This window comes from Mytilus californianus, unplaced genomic scaffold (genome assembly GCF_021869535.1).
Source record: "Mytilus californianus isolate M0D057914Y unplaced genomic scaffold, xbMytCali1.0.p SCAF_3, whole genome shotgun sequence".
Classification (NCBI taxonomy): domain Eukaryota; kingdom Metazoa; phylum Mollusca; class Bivalvia; order Mytilida; family Mytilidae; genus Mytilus; species Mytilus californianus.
This window is the reverse complement of record NW_026262679.1, coordinates 131,915,767-131,933,974: the sequence shown is the minus strand read 5'-3', so window position 1 is coordinate 131,933,974 and position 18,208 is coordinate 131,915,767. Positions and strand designations below refer to the sequence as shown.

The following is an 18,208-nucleotide window of genomic DNA, read 5'->3' as shown; positions in this document are numbered from 1 at the left end:
TTTCTTTTGAATATTCAAAATACCTACTGTAAATTTTTGACTGATTCACTTAACATTACAAAAAAGTAAAATAACAAAAATACCGAACTCCAAGTAAAATTCAAAACGGAAGTCCCTTATTAAAATGAGATTGACCTTCGTAGAAATGGCCTGGTTGTCTTTAGTTCATGTCTGTAATATTTGTTTTTTTTCAATTATTAGGCCATTAGTTTTCTCAATTGAATTGCTTCAAATTTTTCATGTTGGGGCCTTTTAAAGCCGACTTTACGGTATAGATTTTTTTCTCATTGTTGAAGGCCGTACGTTTGCTTATAATTGCTTACATCCACTTTATTGGAACTTTGGTGGATAGTTGTCTAATTGGCAATCATACCACATATCCTTATTTTTATATTGGGTTTGTTTTAAAATAAATTTCAGATTGATTCCAGTGGCAGATCCAGAAATTTTCATAATGGGGGCCCACTGACTGCCACAAGAGGGGGCCCGCTCCAGTGATTCCCTAAATAATCAACCAAATTTTTCCCACAAAAGGGGGGCCCGGGCTCCCTAGCCCCCCCCCCCCCCCCCCCAAAAAAAAATCCGCCTCTGAATTCATTAATCACTACACTCTATGTATGAATGGCCATTGCTTAGATGTACTATAATTTTCAGACTGATTCACTCGACATCACAAGAAAAATTCACTTTTGTACAAATGACCTTGGCTAAGTGTTATACTATAAATTTCAGACTGATAACACAATATCACTAAAAACAATGACCTTTTTAGATATGACCTTGACTTATGTGTACTTTAAATGTTTATCAACTCACTTAACATTACAAGAAATATTGACCTTTGTAGAAATGACCTTGGCTTAGATAAAATATAAATTTCAGACTGATTCACTTGACATAACAAGAAATATTCATTTTTGTTGAAATGAACTTGAAGTCACAATTTTACAGAAACTTCAGAAATGTCTAGCAATGGAAGAAAATTAGATATAAGGTCTATAGTTTTTGGTGCTTTTTTTAAGAAATAGACTCAATAAATTTCAAGCATAAAGACAATATACTTCATACAGTGCTTAAAACCAGGGCTGTGATCCAATTAATTCTGTATGTATATCTGTGACAATATTACAATTCTGTTACTGTTTATCTGTTATCACATTGGATTAGTTAACTAATTTCTCTACAAATGTTTTGATTTGATCATCATCCTGTAGTCCAATAAACTGGTCAAGAACTTTCCCATTTCTAATTCCTAAAACTGTTGGAACTGACTGCACCTGTAATCAGAAGAAGTAAATTTTAATAATGAAATCCTGAAATATCTATGTCTACTTAAATCTTACATTTTACTCCATAGCTATTTCTTCATTGATATCTATGTCTACTTTAATCTTACATTGTACTCCATAGCTATTACAGTATAAGTAACAGCATAGTCAATTACATCTACATAAATCTTACATTTTACTCCATAGCTATTTCTTCAGGGGGTCTAATTAGGGGGTTCTGATCCCGCTTACACTATGTACGTAAGCAATTCTCATTTTTTTGTAATTTCCTGTGTCCCACTAGACTTTATTTCCCGTTTTCACAGCACAATAATTTTACTTTCACATGTCACGCTTACAAAAAATCAGCAATCCCAGGTCACACTTAGACCCCAATGAGACCCACTCTTCATTGTTATCTATGTCTTCTTAAATCTTACATTGTACACCATAGCTATTTCTTCATTGTTATCTATGTCTATTTAAATCTTACATTGTACTCCATAGCTATTTCTTCATTGTTATCTATGTCTACTTAAATCTTACATTGTACTCCATAGCTATTTAGTAATTGTTATCTATGTTTACTTAAATCTTACATTTTACTCCATAGCTATTACAGTATAAGTAACAGCATTGTCAATTACATCTACATAAATCTTACATTTTACTCCATAGCTATTTCTTCATTGTTATCTATGTCTACTTAAATCTTACATTGTAATCCATAGCTATTTCAGCATTGTCAATAACATCCCCATAAATCTTACATTTTACTCCATAGCTATTTCTTCGTTGTTATCTATGTCTATTCAAATCTTACATTGTACTCCATAGCAATTTCTTCATTGTTATCTATGTCTACTTAAATCTTACATTGTACTCCATAGCTATTAGTTAGGCAAACTTAAGTTAGAGAACGGAAACTAAAAATTTTGCAATTTTTCCATTTATAAAGGGGCATAACTCTAGAACTGTAAAGTGACGCCACCAAAATTAAAACTTGATCTGTGTTTTGGGGTAATAAGCATTGTGTATAGGTTTCATAACGTTTGGTTGAGGCAAACTCAAGTTAGAGAACGGAAACCAATTTTAGGACGTACGTATGTACGTACGTACAGACGGACAAGGGTAAAACTAAATGCCCCCTCCGCTACGGCGGGGGCATAAAAAACCAATACCCACTTAATTACATATGTATGTAAATATGTTTTTCTAACAATTAACAATAATCTTAGCCTCAGGTTATTCCTTTCAATAACTAATTATGAAGTACAAGTATGTCCCATGATTAAAATGCCAAAGGCAATTCTTATTTTAAACCATCTTATTTATATGTTAAAATCTGTTCAGATGGAGATGGATATTATTTGAACACTTTCTACAAAATGTTGAATACAGCAGTCAATACGTGCAAGAATGGAGTCCAAAATACTTGACAATTTTGACTTGCAAATTTAAGACAAGTCTGGAAAATGATACCATTGCTTTAAATCTAAATTAACATTTTTAGTAGAAACATGAAATTTTAAGATATCTTTATGATTTTTTCCCCATAAAATTGAGAAATGCAATAAAATAATCAGCATTTCAAATCTAATGGTGATTAAATGTAACAATGACATTAGAAATTTGAAACTTAAAACAAATCTTTTACAAATTGATGTTTTCACTGTTGTGAAGTCCACGTATATTTAAAAGTTTCATTCTGTTTTAGCCTGTTGCCATTTTTATGATTTTATTCAAAATGATATAGCTCTTACATGTCTTTGGACAAAAGTAATTGAAATGTAACTAGTTACATTGGCAATGTAATTGTAATGTAATTAATTACATTTGAAAATCAATGAAATTGTGATGTAATTAATTACATTTAAAAATCAATGTAATTGAAATGTAATTAATTACTTTGGCATGTAATTGACCCCAGGTCTGTTATCTATGTCTACTTAAATCTTACATTGTACTCCATAGCTATTTCTTCATTGTTATCTATGTCTATTCAAATCTTACATTGTACTCCATAGCTATTTCTTCATTGTTATCTATGTCTATTTAAATCTTACATTGTACTCCATAGCTATTTCTTCATTGTTATCTATGTCTACTTATAATTAAATCTTACATTGTACTCCATAGCTATTTAGTCATTGTTATCTATGTCTACTTAAATCTTACATTGTACTCCATAGCTATTTCTTCATTGTTATCTATGTCTATTCAAATCTTACATTGTACTACATAGCTATTTCTTCATTGTTATCTATGTCTACTTATAATTAAATCTTACATTTTACTCCATAAATATTTCTTCATTGTTATCTATGTCTACTTAAATCTTACATTGTACTCCATATAAATATAAGGAGATGTGGTATGATTGCCAATGAGACACCTATCCACCAAAGGATGTAAGCAATTATAGGCAACCGTACGGCCTTCAACAATGAGAAAAACCCATACTGTATGGTCAGCTTAAAAGGCCCAGACATGAAAAATATGAAACAATTCAATTGAGAAAACTAACGGCCTAATTTATAACAAAACAATTTACGAAAAAAAAATATTACAGACATGAACCAACAACAACCACTGAACTACAGGCTCCTGACTTGGGACAGGCACATAAAGAATGTGGCGGGGTTAAACATGTTTGTGAGGGCTCAACCATCCCCTAACCTTGGACAGTGGTGTAACAGTACAACATTAGAACAAACTATAAAAATCAGTTGAAAAAGGCATAACTCATCAGATGGATACAAATAGAAATACATCTAACAGAAACACAGAGTGTATTACAGCAAGGTCAATTACATCTACATCAATCTTACATTATACTCAAATGCTATTTCTCCATTTTCATTGAAATCAACTTACTTTATATTCCATAACTATTTCTCCATTGTCACTGACATCAACTTACTTCATCACTGTGTATCATCGCCACCGGAAATTGGGTACTAACGAAGCGGAGAGAAATGGAAAAAAAAGTAAACAAGGTAAGAATTCATTCAATTTAAAGCATTTCTACTGATTTGACGAGGGTACCGCTTAAGAAATGATTTTCTGATATATAATTCTTTAAATTATTAGGCCGATAAGTACAAAATTAAGACAATATTGTGTGTTATACTCCAAAGCTTGCCACTTAGTACCTGAAAATTTCGAGGTAGATTGTCCTCTGTCGCCCCATTGGCAAGATATTCAACTGTTTTTCATTATTTTTCTAGACACGTTTTTAGATTATGATAGTGTGACATCATATTGACTGAAATCTGTTGTCATAAAGATGTTTTTAAAGAATTTGGACCAAAACATTGTTTGTTTATTGTACGGCGAATTGCAGGACGTTGTACGGCGAATTGCAAAATAACAACTTTTGTCTGTACGGCGTCTTGCAATATATTGTAATTTAAAGATGAAATTAATCACTGTTTAGAAATATCAAGTGACAAAATTTTGGCTGTATCAAAGCTTTACCGGCTTACAAATATACAAAATAAACTACTTATCAAATATTATAAAATATATGCCGTTAATTTCGTTCAGAAGTCGTCGTTGCGTACCTCTATTTGACTTTTTGTTTTTAAAGACAAAAAGGTTTTTTTCAACCATATTATCCTAAATACATTCATATATCGTTATAATACTAACGACTGTTGTCTTATTTGTTGTCAGGGTGAAATTTTGTAAGTTCAATAAAAAAAAACAACCATTCATCTTTTGTTGGCGCTGTTTTTTTTTAAAATATAAACAGTGGAGATGTTGTATGATTGCAAATAAGATAACTATCCACCAGGGTCAAATAAAGTGTATGTAAGCAATTATATGCTATCGTTTGGCCTTCAACAACCAAAAATCGTACCTTACAGTCGGCTATAAAAAGCCCCGACATGAAAATTGTGGAAGGATTCAACAAGAAAACTAACGGCCTAACTCATAACAAAACAATTAACGAAAAATAACAAATATGATAGAGATGAACCAACGACAACCACCAAACTACAGGCTCGTGGCTTCGGACAGACACATAAAGAATGTGCTGGGTTAAATAAATATAGGAAGATATGGTATGAGTGCCAATGAGACAACTCTCCATCCAAGTCACAATTTATAAAAGTAAACCATTATAGATCAAGGTACGGTCTTCAACATTGTTTATTGTTTATTTTTTCAATTTCTGAAATGAATAATTTGTGAAAAGAAAAGTGAAGAAAATACTTTGTTTTCATTGAAAATTGGGAGAAATAAATCATGAATTGTGTTTCGAATTAATGTTCTTGTTTCTTATTGAAAATAAGATTGTATTTTTTTTTAGTTTAAGTAAATTCAATCAATCTTTTTATTTACAGGGAAAAAATAATAAAAGACTGTTGCTAAGGCTGTTTTACCTAACCTTAAATGAGTTGATGGAGGGGTAGTGAAAAGGAGTGTATTCGTCCGAATTTTCATTGTTACAGTAGTACATTTTCATGATTACTATGTATAATATTTCTCAGTAAATTTTAATGTGATATTGTGCCAATTAAAATTATATAATTAATACAAATAAGACTTGCATTTGCCTTAAAAGATATAGCAGTACGTGATTATTTGTTTTCAAACACACCTTCTCTGTTTTGAAACTTATAAAGGTATGAATCTGTTTGGTTGAATATAAATGTGAATTTTCAAAATCAACAGTAAGCCCTATTTTTGTGTGTGTGTAAATAATCTAATCTTTAGATAGATGCTAAAATTAAAATCATTTTTCTTAATAAGACGAAAAAAGTGCAACTTAAGCACGCCTGAATGTAAAAAGGTGTACTCGACTTATTCGTTCGCTTTTGTGAATTGTATTAATAAGTATATAATATTAAGATGACAACCAAAAAAAAACTTCATACAAGGTCATCTTTATTCTTAAGTAGAAAGTTTATATGAATAGTTCATGCCGTAGCCACAGCCGGATTTGTATCCCTTGTATCGGATTCTTCTTTCATTCTTTCCAAAAATGATTAATCTAATGTTAATATTTTTTTTTAATTTAAACAGTGTTAGCCATCGAGCTTGTTCATTTCTTACTATATAGAGATGAAGTTTTTTTTTAGAAAATTAATGTTCTTTATTCTAATATATTGGCTGTATCTGCCTTTTACAAATAAGACAATAACATTAATTGAAAAAGGAGACGTGGAATGGTTTTCACTGAGAGGACTTTCAAACAAAGTCCAAATGAAATAGATTTGACCAACTATTGGTTACTATACACTTCACAATGAACAAAACCCATACCGTATCAAAATTGCCTGATTTATGACAAAATCATAAACAAATATGTCAGGCAGCAACTTCCGACAGCCGCTATATTACATGTTCCTGACCAGGAACAGACACATATATATTGAGGCGGGCTTAAACATGTTTGTGAGCACTCAAACCTCCCTTAACATGGTGCCGTGGTGTAGCAATACAACATTTTTTTTTGCAGAGAATGAGAATTCTTTCATATTTCATTTTATCTGAAAGTTGAAAGAGAATTCATTCACTTATTGGTTCTAAATATTCAATGCGGAAAAATTCTCCTGCTATTACCTCCTTCCTTCCCTCCACCCACAACCCATCCCCGAAATGTTCATCACTTATATGCAAATGCTGACTAATGTTGTCTGGTTAAAATATTTGGTTGAGGCAATCTAAAGTTTGAGAACAGAAACGACAGCTTTAGCTTTTTTTCATTTATAAAAGGGCATAACTCAAAAACGGTAACAGTGACGCTACCCAATTTATAACTTGATCTGTGTTTTGTGGTGATAAGCATTTCGTGTAAGTTTTAAAACATTTGGTTAAGGCATACTAAAGTTAGAGAATGGAAACCAATTATTGGGACTTTCTGGACGGACGGGAGAGACGGGTCGGACGGATATGGGTAACATTTAACGCTACGTCAGGGCAGAACAACAGGTCAGTAAAACAGTGACATGCCTTTTCGAAAGTTACAACATTTGCCAGCTTTTGTATATGCCGTATTCATATTGCATACATCAGGTATGTAAAAGATGTAATAGGACTGTGTTCAAGCCTTATATTGTGTATACATCTTAAATGGTGTCAAGCGAATTGTATTTTTATCAAATGCATAATTAGATATTTGAACCTAATACTTTATTTTCTTTAAAAAGACGGCAAATAAATATTTTGAAATTAGCAAGTTGCCATACAGTTGAAAACAAGTTGCCATACAGTAAATTTGTCAACATGAGCAAGTTGCCGTACCCTAGACTTTATTTTTTATGGTCTATATTCTTTAAAAACGTTCATTTTGACAACAAATTTCAGTAAATATGATGCCACACTATAATAATCTAAAAAAGTGTCTGGAAAAATAATGAAAAACAGTTGAATATCTTGCCAATGGGGCTACAGAGGACGATCGACCTCGAAATTTTCAGGTACTAAGTGGCAAGTTCTTGAGTATAACACAAAATCTTGTCTTAATTTTGTACTTATCGGCCTAATAATTTAAAGAATTATATATCAAAAAATCATTTCTTAAGCGGTACCCTCGTCAAATCAGTAGAAATGCTTTAAATTGAATGAATTCTTACCTTGTTTACTTTTTTTTCCATTTCTCTCCGCTTCGTTAGTACCCAATTTCCGGTGGCGATGATACACAGTGTTCATATTCCATAGCTATTTCTGCATTGTCATCGACATCAACTTACTTTATATTCCAAAGTTATTTCTCCATTGTCATCCACATCTACTTACTTTTTATTCCATAACTATTTCTCCATTGTCACTGACATCAACTTACTTTATATTCCATAGCTATTTATCCATTAACATTGACATCAACTTACTTTAAATTCCATAGCTATTTATCCATTAACATTGACATCAACTTACTTTATAATCCATAGCTATTTCTGCATTGTCATCAACATCTACTTTGGCTAAATGCACTTTTCCTGCACTAGATGCTATAATGGACTCAAGCCTAGGACCTAACAATTTACAGGGTCCACACCAACTAAAAATAGAAAAATGGAACATGAAAATTGCTCTATGTAGATGATGTATACAAAAGGAAGTATGATGGTATATACACCCTTGTTCATAATAGTTAACACTTTTCTATCTATAAATACAATAATAACATGTGAATTGATGTACAAATGTAGTTTTAATTCCAGGATTCACACCTCATATATATATTAATACACACTACAACTTGGAATAACTGTGTATCTCAGATAATTATATTTGATGGAAATCTACTATTATTGTTTTAGAACTTTCCTGTACTGGATCACATCCATCATTATAATTGATATCATTATTCAATTGCATTCACAATCTGTTTATATGTTCTGTAATCGTGAGAGAACAAATATATCTATATTAACACATATATTTTTCACAGAGTGACCTTGCTATCAGAGTAAAAGTAGAAGAAACATTCAGCATGGAAATCTACTATTACTGGTGCACAACTTTCCAGAACTCTGTGTTTAAGATACTTACGTTGCATGGAAATCTACTATTACTGGTGTACAACTTTATAGAACTCTGTGTTTAAGATACTTACTCAGCATGGAAATCTACTATTACTGGTGTCGAACTTTCCAGAACTCTGTGTTTAAGATACTTACGTTGCATGGAAATCTACTATTACTGGTGTCGAACTTTCCAGAACTCTGTGTTTAAGATACTTACATGGCATGGAAATCTACTATTACTGGTGTAGAACTTTCCAGAACTCTGTGTTTAAGATACTTACTCAGCATGGAAATCTACTATTACTGGTGTACAACTTTCCAGAACTCTGTGTTTAAGATACTTACGTTGCATGGAAATCTACTATTACTGGTGTAAACTTTCCAGAACTCTGTGTTTAAGATATTTACGTTGCATGGAAATCTGCTATTACTGGTGTACAACTTTCCAGAACTCTGTGTTTAAGATACTTACGTGGCATGGAAATCTACTATGACTGGTGTAGAACTTTACAGAACTCTGTGTTTAAGATACTTACGTTGCATGGAAATCTACTATTACTGGTGTAGAACTTTCCAGAACTCTGTGTTTAAGATACTTACGTGGCATGGAAATCTACTATTACTGGTGTACAACTTTCCAGAACTCTGTATTTAAGATACTTACGTGGCATGGAAATCTACTATCACTGGTGTCGAACTTTACAGAACTCAGTGTTTAAGATACTTTTGTGGCATGGAAATCTACTATTACTGGTGTCGAACTTTCCAGAACTCTGTGTTTAAGATACTTACTCAGCATGGAAATCTACTATTACTGGTGTACAACTTTCCAGAACTCTGTGTTTAAGATACTTATGTGGCATGGAAATCTACTATGACTGGTGTCGAACTTTCCAGAACTCTGTATTTAAGATACTTACGTTACATGGAAATCTACTATTACTGGTGTACAACTTTCCAGAACTCTGTGTTTAAGATACTTACGTGGCATGGAAATCTACTATCACTGGTGTCTAACTTTACAGAACTCTGTGTTTAAGATACTTTTGTGGCATGGAAATCTACTATTACTGGTGTCGAACTTTCCAGAACTCTGTGTTTAAGATACTTACGTTGCATGGAAATCTACTATTACTGGTGTACAACTTTCCAGAACTCTGTGTTTAAGATACTTACGTGGCATGGAAATCTACTATTACTGGTGTACAACTTTTCAGAACTCTGTGTTTAAGATACTTACGTTGCATGGAAATCTACTATTACTGGTGTACAACTTTCCAGAACTCTATGTTTAAGATACTTACGTTGCATGGAAATCTACTATTACTGGTGTAAACTTTCCAGAACTCTGTGTTTAAGATATTTACGTTGCATGGAAATCTGCTATTACTGGTGTACAACTTTCCAGAACTCTGTGTTTAAGATACTTACGTGGCATGGAAATCTACTATGACTGGTGTAGAACTTTACAGAACTCTGTGTTTAAGATACTTACGTTGCATGGAAATCTACTATTACTGGTGTAGAACTTTCCAGAACTCTGTGTTTAAGATACTTACGTGGCATGGAAATCTACTATGACTGGTGTACAACTTTCCAGAACTCTGTGTTTAAGATACTTACGTGGCATGGAAATCTACTATCACTGGTGTCGAACTTTACAGAACTCAGTGTTTAAGATACTTTTGTGGCATGGAAATCTACTATTACTGGTGTCGAACTTTCCAGAACTCTGTGTTTAAGATACTTACGTGGCATGGAAATCTACTATTACTGGTGTACAACTTTCCAGAACTCTGTGTTTAAGATACTTGTGTGGCATGGAAATCTACTATTACTGGTGTAGAACTTTCCAGAACTCTGTGTTTAAGATACTTACGTTGTATGGAAATCTACTATTACTGGTGTACAACTTTCCAGAACTCTGTGTTTAAGATACTTACGTGGCATGGAAATCTACTATGACTGGTGTCAAACTTTCCAGAAATCTTTGTTTAAGATACTTACGTTGCATGGAATTCTACTATTACTGGTGTACAACTTTCCAGAACTCTGTGTTTAAGATACTTACGTGGCATGGAAATCTACTATCACTGGTGTCGAACTTTACAGAACTCTGTGTTTAAGATACTTTTGTGGCATGGAAATCTACTATAACTGGTGTCGAACTTTCCAGAACTCTGTGTTTAAGATACTTACGTTGCATGGAAATCTACTATTACTGGTGTCGAACTTTCCAGAACTCTGTGTTTAAGATACTTACGTGGCATGGACATCTACTATTACTGGTGTAGAACTTTCCAGAACTCTGTGTTTAAGATACTTATGTTGTATGGAAATCTACTATTACTGGTGTACAACTTTCCAGAACTCTGTGTTTAAGATACTTACTCAGCATGGAAATCTACTATCACTGGTGTAGAACTTTACAGAACTCTGTGTTTAACATACTTACGTTACATGGAAATCTACTATTACTGGTGTACAACTTTCCAGAACTCTGTGTTTAAGATACTTACGTTGCATGGAAATCTACTATTACTGGTGTACAACTTTCCAGAACTCTGTGTTTAAGATACTTACTCAGCATGGAAATCTACTATTACTGGTGTACAACTTTCCAGAACTGGTGTAGAACTTTCCAGAACTCTGTGTTTAAGATACTTATGTTGTATGGAAATCTACTATTACTGGTGTACAACTTTCCAGAACTCTGTGTTTAAGATACTTACTCAGCATGGAAATCTACTATTACTGGTGTACAACTTTCCAGAACTGGTGTAGAACTTTCCAGAACTCTGTGTTTAAGATACTTACGTGGCATGGAAATCTACTATTACTGGTGTACAACTTTACAGAACTCTGTGTTTAAGATACTTACTCAGCATGGAAATCTACTATTACTGGTGTACAACTTTCCAGAACTCTGTGTTTAAGAAACTTACGTAGCATGGAAATCTACTATTACTGGTGTCGAACTTTACAGAACTCTGTGTTTAAGATACTTACGTTGCATGGAAATCTACTATTACTGGTGTAGAACTTTCCCGAACTCTGTGTTTAAGATACTTACATGGCATGGAAATCTACTATGACTGGTGTAGAACTTTACAGAACTCTGTGTTTAAGATACTTATGTGGCATGGAAATCTACTATGACTGGTGTCGAACTTTCCAGAACTCTGTGGTTAAGATACTTAGTTGGCATGGAAATCTACTATCACTGGTGTAGAACTTTACAGAACTCTGTGTTTAAGATACTTACGTGGCATGGAAATCTACTATCACTGGTGTAGAACTTTACAGAACTCTGTGTTTAAGATACTTACGTGGCATGGAAATTCACTATCACTGGTGTCGAACTTTACAGAACTCTGTGTTTAAGATACTTTTGTGGCATGGAAATCTACTATTACTGGTGTCGAACTTTCCAGAACTCTGTGTTTAAGATACTTACATTACATGGAAATCTACTATGACTGGTGTCGAACTTTCCAGAACTCTGTGTTTAAGATACTTACGTGGCATGGAAATCTACTATCACTGGTGTCGAACTTTCCAGAACTCTGTGTTTAAGATACTTACGTGGCATGGAAATCTACTATCACTGGTGTCGAACTTTACAGAACTCTGTGTTTAAGATACTTAAGTGGCATGGAAATCTACTATCACTGGTGTAGAACTTTACAGAACTCTGTGTTTAAGATACTTACGTGGCATGGAAATCTACTATCACTGGTTTAGAACTTTACAGAACTCTGTGTTTAAGATACTTACTCAGCATGGAAATCTACCATTACTGGTGTAGAACTTTCCAGAACTCTGTGTTTAAGATACTTACGTTGCATGGAAATCTACTATTACTGGTGTAGAACTTTCCAGAACTCTGTGTTTAAAATCATCTGTATCCTGTACATTAAATGCTTCAAACTTTGGTTCTGTTGACATATGTCGTGAAAAATCTAGAAATGCACATTGTGATGACTTTTGAACTGTTTCTGACATCTGAAATAATTTCACTTTTTGTGAACAATAACTGATCTGTCTGTTCAGCGATACAATTGAACGTCCAAGTCGCAGAGCATGGCGTCTCAATACTTGATTGGTCATATTCCTGAAAAAGAAAGTTATGAAATTGAATTGATTGATTGATTGCTATTTGCTGTATGTCCAGTGGCAAATGGTTCATGCGTATTTAGGGGGAGAACAAATTAACAATAAATTCAATATAGAAGAGAATTTTGATGACCTTTATAGTATATTTTTCTTTACTTTTAATTTGGCAAATATAAGTATTATAAAAGAATTATTTTTGCGGATTTTGTCCCCTTCAAAGGTAATGCCTGCCTCATATTAGGGCTTGATAAACGATTTTGAGGGCAGCCAATAAAGAAAATAGTTCCAGACATAGAATTCCAACAGGGAATACGCAAGTTGGATACATGTCAACTTGTACCTTCGCCAACTCGTACTCAACCAACTTGTACTTCTACCAACTTGTACCCAATATTTTATTATAATTTATATACATTAAAGTTGTTATTTTCTTTCATATATCATGATAATATAGCAGCATTAGACTGTATAACGTTTTTATCAAATTGATATGCTATGAGATTTTTGGTCTTTCATTTATTTTACAGCATAGTTTAAAAATCTGAGATTTTATTCTTATGCATACATGTAGCATTAGACTGATTTTAGAAGAAATTTCAACTACATGTTTTGATATGATTTCATTGCTACAAATGGATGCTCAATAGTTTTTATTTTTATTCCTTTTTACAAATTCTTATTTTCACTTGGACTAATAAATGATTTAAATGATTATATGTATCTGAAATATTTTGACATTTATCTTATTCAACTATATATCGAATAATAATTTGATTCTTTTATGTTGACAATGCACATTTTCGTAGTATTTTTCACAAGTAAATATTAAAATTCACTCTTTACAAAGAACCGGCAAAATAACAAATTCACTATATTGCTGGCGCCGGCAAAATAGTCATTGCTATCGAAATATGCTATTTTGCTTGTTTTAATTAAGATATTTTAATCAAAGACAACAAAATAGCATATTTTCTATTTTGCCGGCAGCGGCAAAAGAGCCACTGCCTAGTTTAAAAAACTCAAAAAATTTGACAGAATACTCATTCTCAGTTGTCCATTGTGGACAATTTCATTTAGCGATTTAGCTATATACAATTAAATCTATCTGACTTTTGCATGTTTCTATCAATTACGTTTTAAAAGAACAAATACTTTTATTATTTTATGATTCGTGTTCTGGTTAAAGGGGCATTAGCTAAGAGATATAGAAAAAAAAAGATTTTTTTGTTCAATCATTAATGGAAGTGAAATAGTGAAATAATAATTCGCTTTTAGCAGCAAGTTTGGTTCATTTTTGTCAAAATAAGCAAAGAAACATCGCTAATGAATTATTCACTTGCAAGTGGATAATTCGACCTCATTAAATCCGTATCCATGTGAAGTTCAATCTGCTGGATGTATAATTTTACAGAAAAAAACTACGGCTCTAATTTAAAACTGTCATATTTTTGTTTGCATAGCACAGACCGGGCTAATTATTACAAAATAACGTGGAAATGAACTTTAAAATAATTTGCAAATTCATAATTTTTATTTCCACCAATTTGTCTTGTTTTCTAATAAAAACAGTTATGAGGAGGTATCTATACATGTTTAAAAACCCTTGACAGATCGGCGGTTAACGAAGCTTCGCTAAAAACAAAGACTTGTTATTCCATTTTCTTCTTTTTTGTTTGTTATAAATAAGAAAATAATAAATTATAGAATTTATTCTATTTATAGCAATTGTACAATTTCTCGGTACAGTTATTTCGTCACAGAATCACCTCGGAAATGGTGGCGTTGAATCAGGATTTGCTTGTTAGCAAAAGTTTAAATTTTCGATGTGGCCACAGGCCTCGACCACGCTAAATAATGTTGCAAACTGAGTCAAAGTGTCAAACAATCAAAATAAGAGTAAAATTACTTTGGTCGAGGCCTGTGGCCAATGCGAAATTCAACCAGGAAGTGTGAAATTCTTTCAGAATTTGGACATTTTGAGCATTCCGGTTTGATACCGGGTATTATTTCAGAAAAATATGATTTTATACTATAATAACAAATAACGATATACGTATTTATGTCTTAGCTATAAGGGATCCACCTTATTTCACTTTTATTTTTTGTCACACCACAGGGCCAATATCGGCACTTCGTGGCCATACTCCATTTATTCTTTTAATTTGCATTAACATTTTATCATAGTTTCTAATTTTTATCATGTTTTCTTTTACAGGGGCTGTACACTTTTATTCCTTCAGTGTGCATCTAATTTGCAATGTTTATTATGTATTATTATCTAATAAATACAAATGGAAAATATTGTTTGCCGTTCTCTTCACTGAATATTCACAAAATCCCCAAATTACCGATAATTTCCGTGTATATTTCACATTTCATTCACGATCCCATGACATTTTATTATAAAACGGGATGCGGGGACATGTAGCCTACAAATGCCAATTTGACTACTCGTCCCCGCATGCGAGGTCGTGCAGACACTGCCTTTGTAAAGCAAACTATTGTCCACCAAGACAATATTTCATGACTATGTATCATGAAATATTGTCGTCATCTATGAAATTATGTCCAGAGAAGGACATAATTTCATTGTGAAATTTTGTCTGTATATAGACAATATTTCACAGATGAAAACTATGAAATTTTGTCCTGGTAAAGGGAGGTTATTTTTGTGTGTATTGAGACAATATTTCATAGACAGATTGTCATAAACTTTGTCTCATGAAGGGGAGGTTATCAAGTGAAATACAAGTATTGGACAAGGGCATTCCAATTATTCCTGTACCTCCAAAATGCTGTTGAAAAAGATCCGCCAATCTAGTATATACAAATACTACAAGTACATTCAATTTTTGATTGTCAGTACATTACTTATATCTATACAGTATAATGTTGTACAATGGAACATATGTTAGACAATTCTTTAATCTATAAAAAATTTATTAAGTATCTATGGAAATTTGAATCTGGCTTATATAAAAATAAATATTAGTTTGAGATGAAAAGTACTTGCTTTACAAAATGATTTCCGTTATAAATCTAAAATTTGCATTCTGCATGCTCAAGTGTACTGTTTTTATTTTTTAATAATTTGATTAAGAAATTTTCATGGACAGTATGTCACAGTGAACATATATATTGTCCCCCATGAAATATTGTCCGTCAGACAAAATTTCATATAAAATATTGTCCACGGACACTATTTCATAGTGCAATATTGTCATGGACAGAATTTCATAGTGAAATATTGTCCAGAAGGTCAGGTGACAAAATTTCATGGACAAGGACACTATTTCATAATGAAATATTGTCCTGGACAGTATTTCATTATAAAATAGTGTCCATGGCGATATTTTATATGAAATTTTGTCTGACAGACAATATTTCATGGGGGACAATATTTTATGTTACACCTTTAACATTTAAAACATTAGGCCAAAAAAAATATATGTCTGTTTAAGGTTACATCCTTTAAAAAAATAGGGTAGGTAGGTAGGTATTTCCCTTTTTTTTTTTTTTTATCATTTTTTTTTTTGGCGAGATGTGTGATGTTGTTACATGTTGTTTTAACTAATATTAAGTGACTATATTAACTTTTTACTGTCATATAAACTGAAAATAAATTGTTTTGTCCTTTCTATTATATAGGTTTATTAATGTACATGTATGCAGGCATATATGCAGAAATAAATTCATTATACTGTACTGGTGTATGAACAATCAATATATAAAACAAGAAGACCCATCAGAAACGAGGAAAGATGACAAAACCTGATTTATACATATGAACGTACTGGTTCAAGTTTTGGGGTTGTACCAACTCCTTGTATTAAAGAATGTTTCTTTCACTGTTGCAAATTTGATGCATTAAACTTTTAATAAATTAAATTCTTTTATACCATAATAAATAACCTTCCCAGGAACATTGCTCACAAGTTTGGTGCTGTGTTTTTTTAGAAGAAATAAAGAGTAGACAACTGAAGCGTTAGTCAAAAAGGACAAAAAGACAAACCTGGGAATAGATAAGAAACACGATGACAAATGAACTTTAATGCGACCACACTTGCTGCCTCAGCCTGTTGGGCCATGCATGCTGCCATTGAGATCTAGATCGTAAAAACACTTCAATATCAAGTACGCGATTTTAAAATTAAAGCGCTCAGATGATCACGCACCTTCTTTCACTTTTGTTTTAAACTGAAAGTAGGTGTTTCTGGCTTTGTACTTTCACTTTCGATGTCATTTTTGAATAAAATGACATTGGGTCGGCACCCCAAAATAGGGACGGTCGGGTAACCGTAAACAGACATATATTTTTTTTTGGCCTTGAGAAAAATCAAATCAGTAGATCAAAATAAAATTAACAATAAAATTTTCAATATAACCTAATTAATGAAACACAATCATGCTAAAGCGCATTGGTAAAAATAGGGCACGAGTTGGCGAAGGTACGAGTGTACCCCGCAAGTTCACACTCAGCTTTTTGTTTGAGTTGGTGTAGCTCTAGTCCAAATAATTATGACGTCTTCAAAGGCTATTAATATTTTTCTGGGACGCCTTCATACGTCGGACTATACACCTTATCGCTATTTAGTCCAATCCGGAAAAAACAGTCATTTAGACAACTTCCTGTTTGGGTCAACAGGCCGCAAACAAAGGTCATCAGTAACGAGCTGAGGGAGGGAAAAATTTAGAAAGCGATCAATAGGAAACTTTGATAGATTATGATCCACTTTTTCCAAACTCAAATTAAAGTCAAAAAAATATTGTGTTTGAAGTATTTACGATGTTTTAAACAGGTCTCATTAAAAAGTATCATGCATGGTGCATTGTTTAAACAGGGTCCCAGATAGCTTCAACTGGATGAAAAAGTTGTGTAATTTTAGAACTTATCCGGAATGGAATAAATAGCGATTAGGTGTATAGTGTAGCTCATTTATTAATTTTCTATGTAGTGTTTTTTGAAACGTTGTTATCCTTTTTATGTTACTTCTATTTGTCTTTTGTTTTCTGTATTTCTTAGACTTTTGATTTTTAATTGCTCCTTCTTAGGTCAGCATTACCATATCTTATTTTTATGCATGAAGAAGAGAGGTGAAAGATTCCAAAAGGACATTCAAAGAGTTCGAAAGTAATATTTCGTGTTAAAACCGAGTGTGAAATATATAAAAAGGGTGATTATTCGAGGTTGTTGTAATTTTCTCATCAAATTAACTTTGTGCCTCTTACTTATTAAAATTATTTTCGTTTGAAGAATCTGTTTAGTGTCTTCTTTTTTGACCGGAAAGAGTTTTACGTACATTTTTTAGGGTACGCATGTTCTCGTGACGTTTATAACAACAG

At 32.6% G+C, this 18,208-nt stretch overlaps 1 protein-coding gene across 2 annotated transcripts; it reads right to left on the bottom strand.

The window, feature by feature from the left end:
- Window positions 1–559: 559 nt before the first annotated feature.
- LOC127736254 (thioredoxin, mitochondrial-like) lies at window positions 560–18,172 on the bottom strand. Of its 2 annotated transcripts, none has more exons than XM_052246848.1 (4): window positions 18,095–18,172; window positions 12,591–12,863; window positions 8,157–8,280; window positions 560–1,277 (listed from the first exon to the last, which is right to left on the bottom strand). In XM_052246848.1, the coding sequence occupies exons 2-4, from the start codon at window positions 12,857–12,859 to the stop codon at window positions 1,164–1,166; spliced, it is 507 nt and encodes a 168-aa protein (XP_052102808.1). In that variant the 5' UTR covers window positions 12,860–12,863; window positions 18,095–18,172; the 3' UTR covers window positions 560–1,163. The 2 variants fall into 2 exon arrangements, with proteins under 2 accessions (XP_052102808.1, XP_052102809.1); XM_052246849.1 differs by lacking the exon at window positions 18,095–18,172 and adding an exon at window positions 17,856–17,886.
- Between the last annotated feature and the right edge of the window lie 36 nt (window positions 18,173–18,208).

Excerpts from the sequence above, each read along its gene's own strand:
- LOC127736254 (XM_052246848.1), bottom strand. The coding sequence starts at position 12,859 with ATGACCAATCAAGTATTGAGACGCCATGCTCTGCGACTTGGACGTTCA. Across the intron at positions 8,281-12,590 it reads ATAGTAGATTTCCATGCAAC|TTGGTGTGGACCCTGTAAAT; the intron begins GTAAGTATCTTA and ends TTCTATTTTTAG. Across the intron at positions 1,278-8,156 it reads AAATAGCTATGGATTATAAA|GTGCAGTCAGTTCCAACAGT; the intron begins GTAAGTTGATGT and ends TTCTGATTACAG.